The 8,800-nt window shown below is 39.5% G+C and overlaps 1 protein-coding gene across 1 annotated transcript; it reads right to left on the bottom strand.

Moving 5' to 3' along the window:
* Positions 1 to 2,452: 2,452 nt before the first annotated feature.
* On the bottom strand, positions 2,453 to 3,373 carry LOC102813959 (olfactory receptor 51V1-like). The gene has a single exon (XM_006870343.1). The coding sequence runs from the start codon at positions 3,371 to 3,373 to the stop codon at positions 2,453 to 2,455; it is 921 nt and encodes a 306-aa protein (XP_006870405.1).
* Positions 3,374 to 8,800: the final 5,427 nt, after the last annotated feature.

Here is an 8,800-nt window from a genome sequence, read left to right on the forward strand (position 1 = left end):
ATGGGCTGACCTTCCTCACCTGTTGCCTCTGAACTCAAAATGCTAAACTCTCTGTGTTTTTCTCTGCTGTCTTTCAGTCTTGAATCTCCTGTTCTTCTAGTAGTTCTGGATTGGCAAGTATGTCCTTTCAAATGCAAATATCCCAACTCTGAAGGTTCTGGGTGGGGCTCAGGATACCACCTAAGACCCATACTCCATAAAGGCTTTAACCAAGAAGACTATTTTTTTCAGTGCAAATTCTAACTCCCCCTTTAGCAAATCATGTTGTTGTTGTTGTTAAGTGCCTTCGAGTCGGAGCCGACCCATAGCGACCCTGTACAGGGTTTCCGAGGGTGTAAATCCTTACGGGAGTAGAAAGCCTCATCTTTCTCCCGCGGAGCGGCTGGTAGTTTCGAACCACTGACCTTAAGGTTCGCAGCCCGATTCGTAACCACTACGCTACCAGAGCTCCAAATCATATCATAGTGGTTAAATATTGGTCTTCTAACCTCAAGGTCAGCAGTTTGAAACTATCAGCTGTTCCATGGGAGAAAGATGAGGCTTTCTGTGTCCATAAAGATTTAGAGCCTCAGAAACCCTATATAGGGTTGCTATGGGTTGAAACCAACTCGATGGCATTTAACAACAAAAATAACAATCAAATACAGGCTGAAGGTGGGCTTACAAACTCTTTGAAATCATAATTCCCAATATTCCTATCACTCATGTATGTATGTCTATTTTATAATAATGGTGGTGGTAGTTATGTGCCTTGGAGTCTGTTCTGGCTCATAGCTACTCTGCAGAGGGTTTCCAAGCTATAAATATTTTCAGGAGCAGAAAGCCTCATCTTTCTCCCATGGAATGGCTGGCAGTTTTGGACTGCTGACCTTGAGGTTATTAGCTGGATTCCTAACCACTATGATTAGGAGCTCTGGTAGCATAGTGGTTACAAATTGGGCTGTGAACCTCAAGATCTGCAGTTTGAAACTACCAGCTGCTCCACAGGAGAAAGATGAGGCTTTCTGCTCCCGTAAAGATTTATAGCCTTGGAAAACCCTGTTCAGGGTCGCTATGGGTCGGAACCTAGGGAGGAAACACCAATCTTGATAAGGCAGTAAAACACATAAACACTTTGTTGTTGTTGTTGTTGTTTTTAGGTGACAACATTCAAATTCAGTAATTTCCTCTACCTTAGACTTACCCTTTTAAATGCATATATATGATTTGGGGCCACTGGCTAAGTAGATTCTAGCTTGTAGCCCCTGGTCACAGATCAGCTATCTAATTTAACTAGCCTAAAATTGGCTCCAGGCAACTTCAGAAGCTGAAACTCCCCTCTGCTTAAGTATTTTATCTGTTCTTTCTCTTACATAACCTCATACTTTCATGAGTCAAGCTATTGCAATGAATCAGGTTCACAGCAACAACTACTTAACCTCCTGGGGCACATGTCTGGCTTCCTCTGAAGGATGATTAGTATGAAGTGGAACTCAAACAAGAAACTCCTGGAGAAACTGACCAGACACTTCATCAGTGTCTTTAAAATTAGTCAGACTTGAGAACCTATTTGGAAAACTCATTCTTGTAATTTTGTTTTCTCTAGAAAGCCACTCTCTCAGTTCTAAATGTCTTAGGCTGTGTTTTCTAGAGAATCAAAAACTGTGAAATATATATAGATATAAAGAGAAGTTCATTATCAAAGAAATGGCTTACAATTGTAGAGTACCAGGTCCCTGGTGGAAGAGAGAGAGAAAGCCTTTCCCAAGTGTCCATTACATTGGAAACAGGCCGCAGTCCAAGGAAGCATTGCTTTAGTTGATTGACTGCTCATAGCCTCTCAATCATAAAGTTAACTATGCCTGTGTTAGGTGTCCTCACCGTTAGAATAAACACTTCTCAACTGCTAAACCTCTGAAATTCCTGACCTAGTCAAATGGATCCAAAACCCCAACCATTACAGTCTTGTAAAATTCTATCATGCAATCTCCAGCATTAAGTGATATTGTCTAATCTAACACCATCAGGCATTATATTAAGTGGAACAGAGTAGACTTTGAGAAACTATTTCTCAATTGTGTGTGGAAGAGATAAGAATGACCTCAATATTGTTAAATTCTGACACATAATATAGATAACTATAAGCTGTTTATATCATGAATATAGATGCTGAAAACACGGGCTACAAATTTAGTAATTTTTTAAACAGATGCTAATTGGAACACTATTGAACTTAATTTACTTTAGTAAACAATATTTATCATTTTAAAATAAGGAAATTATATCAGTACCCTTTTCTCTGCTTACTTCCTTCTAGTCCTTGGAGAACTAATTGAGAAAATGAGTATACATTTGCTTTTAAGCTGTAAAGTATTACATGAAAGTCAATTATTACTGCTAAGAACTCTTTATGTACTATTCATTCCTCTTAATACTGACTTTCTTTTCCTAAAACACATTAGCCTCTAATAACTCAATTATTTTTCAGAGTAAACCATCTCTGGATCCTGCTACGTATTTGCTGAGTCTTGACACTGTAGATGATGGGGTTCATCAAGGGTGGGAAGAGGATATATATGTTACCCATGAGGACATGAACAACAGGAGAGAGGTGCTTTCCAAAGCGGTGTACCATGGTCAGTCCAATGACTGGGATATAGAAAACAAACACTGCACAGATGTGGGAGATACAGGTCTGCAAGGATTTGAGTCGCTCTTCATGGGATGCAATAGCCAAGACTGAATTCAGGATTAAGATATAGGAAATGAGGACAAACACAGAATCCAAAAACAGGGTGCAGATGACTAAGGCTAAAGCATAGAAACTGTTAAATCGAACATCAGAACAGGCCAGGCGGAGTAAGTCTTGGTGCAGACAGAAAGAGTGAGAGAGAATGTGGGGACGGCAGTAAAAGAAGAACTTCAGCCGGACAATGGGAGCAATAATAAATAAGAAACTTCTGGATAAAATGGCCAGACCAATTTTGATAATCCTGGTATTGGTGAGAATGGATGTATATCTCAGAGGATTGCAAATTGCAGTAAAGCGATCAAAGGCCATCGCAAGAAGAACTCCAGATTCCATACATGAGAGCCCATGAACAAAGAAGGTTTGGGCAATGCAAGTGTCCAGCCCAATTTCTTGGCTGAGTCCCCAAAGGATCCCCAGCACTGTGTTTACTGTGGACAGTCCCATGCACAGGTCAGTGAGGGCCAGCATGGCCAGGAAGTAGAACATGGGCTCATGTAGGCTTGGCTCAGTCCAGATCACATGAAGGACAAGGCAGTTCCCTGAGAGTATCATAGCATAGATGCAGGAGAAAGGGATGGAGATCCAGGGATATTCCTGTTCCAGGCCAGGGAAACCCGTGAGGAAGAAGATAGAACTATTCATTTTGGAATCAGACCAAATAGACATTGATCAGTAAAGAATCAATAATTTTCTCGAAGAAAGCTGTATATTGCAGTTAATTAAGATGCAAAAATATCTTCCACTGAGTTAGTGAAAAGTCTGGCGACTAGTTTTTCACAAACCATTAGATTATCAGATCTCATTGGATATGAGACCAATGCTGAATTTGCTCTGAAAAAGACCAGACTGTTTTGTGCCTGCTAATGACTCATTCTTGTTTTTAGAGATCTCTGGCCCATCATAGTCATCAATGTCTATATCCACAACACCAACAACATTTGTTATCTCAATGTTTCATATTATAGGTATCAGAGCAAAGTTGTTTTGGGCTTGTGAAGGTATAATAATGTAGTTTGAACCTGCAAAGCAGAAAAAAAAGCAAGCAAGCAAACAAATAAATAAACATTTAGTTCTTTATAAATAAGTTGTGTGGCTTGTGAAACTGGTTTCTAAAGGAGCTATTCCTCAGCCACACTGATCATTCTGACAACTAAACTTTAGAGTCTAATAAAGAACAACTGTCACTCACAGCAGTTTTATTTTTTCAGTCTTGAGAATGCATCTGTTTTTCTTTCTTTCATCACTGTGAGATTGAGGTTCTAGGCGATATGAGATTTATGCAGGTTAGAGAATTATTACAACACTGGAGAAAATCTTGGGACCCAAGGGATTCTGTGAGTGAATAATGCAACACCTACAGCCAATGCTCTTTAGGGAGAATGAGGGAAGAATCTTGGGTAGTGTATTCACAGCAAACGATTCCACGCCTCAGATTTTGGATGTTGCTTTAAGTATAAAATTTTTAAAATAATACTTTCATCTAGATAAACCAGAAATGACAATTCAACAGAGATGACCAGAACCACTGGTATTTTGCTTCCTCCCCAAGTGATCTTCACAATTTCCTTGAACATTTGCAGATACATCTCATATTTGTTGTTTTTGTTGTTAAGTGTTTTCCAGTAGGTTCCTACTCATAGTGATCTTATATAGGCTTTCTGAAGAGCAACTGGTGGATTTGAACCACAGATCTTGAGGTTTGCAGTGCAGTGAATATCCAACCATGCCACACCAGGACTTCTACATCCTATATAAAGCAGGTTATCATTTGGTTTTTGCTTTGTTTTGTTTATAATGACTGTAAAATAAGTATAGCATAACATTTGCCAATTTAACATTTTTAATGTATACAATTTAGTGACATCAATTTCATTAATAGTGCTGTGCACCCAATCACCAATATCCATTGAAAATTAGCAACATCATAAACAGAAATTCATTATCTCTTAAATAAATAATGAATCCACCATTCCCCCTCTCTCCACTCTTGGTAAATATTTGCCAAACTGATTTGGAGACCTCCTCTGGCTTCACAAGGGGAAAGAAGGAGAATCAGCCTAAGGTCTATTCCTAAAAGGCAGATGTCAGATATGCCTCCATCCTCCAACTTTCTTTATTCTATTCTGACACAAACCAATCCTTCCACAATGCTCTAACTTTCTGCTAGGTTTGATAATCTACTACAATGGCCACACAAAATCTACAGACAATCTCACAATTAGGTATGTATTAAGGAAGTTGACAGGTACAACTCAGAATCAGAAATAACTCAGGATACAGCAGTTTTCTGGTTAGGAATGCCTCTTCTCAGTCATACTGAAGACATACCCCTTTGTTGTTTCAATCTTTTCAGATATGTGTCCCCTTGGCCACTGCTCTGCTCCAGAAAATTTAACAAGTCCATTTGGTGTTGTGGACAAATAAGCAAAGGGCCTATTCTGTAAGACAGCCTTCTGCTCAGAGGCACTCAGATTCACTCAGCCCATGTGCCAGCAAGCTCACTGCTCCATCTCTCCATCTCTGCCTCTCCTGCTGCCCCTTGATGCCATTGCCTTTCTGTGCACAGATCTCACACTCCAATCATGGATCTTGTTTTTCTGTGCTGGGATCATCTGTTCCTGCTTCTAGGATGACTCCTTTTCAACTTAGCAGGATGGCAAAAGACTGTTCAGTTCTCTCTGTTCAATTCTTATTTCTGGTCTCCCTGTTGTTGTTGTTATGTGCCGTGGAGTCGGTCCCAACTCATTGCAACCCTGCACTGAGTTTCCGAGGCTATAAATCTTTACGGGAGCAGAACGCCTCATCTTTCTCCCGCGGAACAGCTGGTAGTTTCGAACTGCTGACCTTGAGGTTCGCAGCCCGATTCGTAACCATTACGCTACCAGAGCTCTCTGGTCTCCCTAGATCATCTGTTAAATTTTCATTTCTGGTTTCCCTAGATAGAGATATTATTATTATTTTACATGTACATATAGTAACATTCAAAATCTGTGGAGTGGAAATATCTGCTGTGCCTACAAAACTCGAGTCTTCCGTCTTAAAGAAATCCTAGTGTTAAGAGTCCTGGGGTGGTGCTGTGGATTAATGCACTGGGCTGCAAAGTCCATTTGAACTGCAAGGTTGGCAGTTCAAGCTCACCTTGCATTCCTTGGAAACCCTATACAGGGGTGCTATGGTTCTTAACCTGACTCAACGGCACTTAACAGCAATAAATATACTATTTGCAGGGTTTCACATATTCATTTAGTGGGAGTTACAAAGAATATGGTTGCAATAACAAATACCCTATTTTCTGGGTTTCACCTAATCATTTGGTGGGAGTTACAAAGAATATGGTTGTTGTAGTTGTTAAGTGCTGTTGAGTCGGTTCCGACTCATAGCAATCCTGTATAGGGTTTCCAAGCAGTGATTTGTGAGCTTGAACCGCAGACCTGGTGATTCAAACCGACCTTGTGATCCAGTGCATTATCCCACAGTGGCACACCACAACTTTCAATTTTATGCCACTAATAAATTTTGGTCTTTATAGATCACCTATTCTACTTAGTTCACAATAGTGAGATCATTATAATATTTGCCCTTTTGTGATCAACTTACTTCACTCAGTATGAGGCTTGCAAGGTTCATTCATGTAGCCGCATGTATGAGGACCTCATTTCTAGCCATTTGTGTGGAAGCACACTGTCCCATCTTTCTTTTGCACAGAGGCTGGTGGGTATAAACCACCCACCTACCTTTTGGTTAGCATCTAAGTGCTTACCCACTATGCTACCAGGTCTCTGGATCTGTTTGTAATTTAAAAATTCACTTCAATTCTCTTCATGTCAGCTAGAAATACTCACTCAATTTCTAACTGCATACACAGTTTAAGTATTCAGATGAATTTAAGTACTTGTAAGGATAAAAAATTGAAAACAAGCTATAGAGTTCTGTACTATGTTTGTAATCCATATGGTGGTGGTGGTGGTTATGTGCTGTGGAGTCGGAACCAACTCATAGCGATCCTGTACAGGGTTTCCAAAGCTGCGGTAGCAGAAAGCCTCATCTTTCTCCCGCAGAACAGCTGGTAGTTTCTAACTGTTGACCTTGCAGTTCACAGGCCGATTCGTAACCACTACGCTACGAGAGCTCCCATCTTGAAATGAGTTTCTACTTTTATAATTCAATATCACAGACTGTTTTTTGCATTTAATCTATATTCAAGGAACTTTAGAGTTACTTGATTTAATCAAGTATTAAATTATTTGTGCTATCTAATTTGATTGTTAAAATGATTTGAGAATTTTAGGTTTTATTTTACTAGGCACTGTAGGACAAGCACTGGACTGCTAAGCACAGACTGGCAGTTTAAACTCATAGTCATTCCTTGGAAACTCTATACAGGATTTGGAGCAGACTCAACAGTCCTTTCAACAACAACAATAACAAAGAAAATGGTAAACAATGTGCTGATGAGTGGGAAAGCTATCTCCAGCACTCTTAAATGCTGTGTGATTGGACAAGATAATTAATCTTCTTTCAGCTGAGTTTTCTCAAGCAATATTGTGAACAGTAATGTTATCTATTCCATAGAGTTGTCCTGTAGTTAAATTCTATAAATATGTAAATAATTTAGAAGCATGAAAGACAGTAAATGTACCTCTGTCCCATTTAGCCTGTGCAAACCTGTCTCAGTGTTCCCCTACCTACCTTGTTCTTCCAGCCCCCTCTCCAATCATTGAATAATTTTTGAAGACCAACTTACTCATTTAAAATTCTTTTTAAAACAACATAAAAGGTTATTAAGCACATGAACCTTACTAGATGGGATACATATAAAAAATCTGGAAAGCTTTAATAGCATTTGTCAAAACAAGGCCAGGGGCAAACTATGTAATAGACCATCATTTGTTTATATGCAAGTTCAGGCTGAAACTGAAGAAAATGAAATCAAGCTCATGATAGCCAAAATATGACCTTGAACATATCCCACCTGAATTTAGAGACTATCTCAAGAATAGACAATGCATTAGACACTAGTGATCAAAGACTACAACAATTGTAGGAAAACATTTTGAACACCATACAAGAAGAGAGCAAAGTGTCATTTAAAATGTAGGTGAGAAAGAAAATACCAAAATGGATGTCAGAAGAGACTCTGAAACTTGTTTTTGAGTGTTGAGTAGCTAAAGCGAATGGAAGAAATGAGGAGGTAAAGGAACTGAACAGAAAACTTACAAGGGCAGCTCCAGAAGGCAAAGCCAATTGTTAAGATGAAATATGCAAAGAAGTGGAGTTAGAAAACCAAAAGGGAAGAATAAGTTCAGCATTCCTCAAACTGAAAGAACTGAAGAAAAAAAATCATGCCTTAACTTTCAATACTGAAAGATTCTGTGGGAAAAATATTAAGTGATGCAGAAAGCATCAAAATAAAATGAAAGGAATTCACATAGCCAATGTACCAAAAATAAATGGTTGATGTTCAGCCATTTCAAGAAGTAGCATATGATCAAGTGGTACTGAAGGAAGAAGTCCAAGACGCACTGTTGTTGTTAGGTGCCATCAAGTCAGTACTGACTCATAGCAACCCTATGCATAGCAGAATGAAACACTGCCCAATCCTGGGCCAACCTCACTATTGTTGCCACACTTGAGTCCATGGATGCTTGCATCTGGCCAATCCATTTCTTTGGGAGTCTTCCTCTTTTTCTCTGACCCTCTACCTTACCAAACATGATATCCTTCTCCAGTGACTGGTCCCTCCTAACAATATGTCCAAAGTATGAGAGATGGAGTTTGGCCATCCTGGCCTCCAAGGAGCACTCTAGCTGCGCTTCTTCCAACATGAGTGTGTTGGTTCTTTGGCAGCCCATGGCACTTTCAATATTCTCCTCCAACAATATTACTCAAATGTGTCAATTCTTCTATGGTCTTCCTTATTTACTGTCCAGCTTTCACATGCATATAAGGTTATTGAAAATACCATGGTGCACCTTAGTCCTCAAGCTGACATCTTTGTTCTTCAACACTTTAAGAAGGTCTTGTGTAGCAGATGCACTGTAGGTACTGGCAAAACAAGGCTCTAGGAAT

The sequence above is a fragment of the Chrysochloris asiatica genome, unplaced genomic scaffold (genome assembly GCF_000296735.1).
Source record: "Chrysochloris asiatica unplaced genomic scaffold, ChrAsi1.0 scaffold00140, whole genome shotgun sequence".
Lineage (NCBI taxonomy): Eukaryota > Metazoa > Chordata > Mammalia > Afrosoricida > Chrysochloridae > Chrysochloris > Chrysochloris asiatica.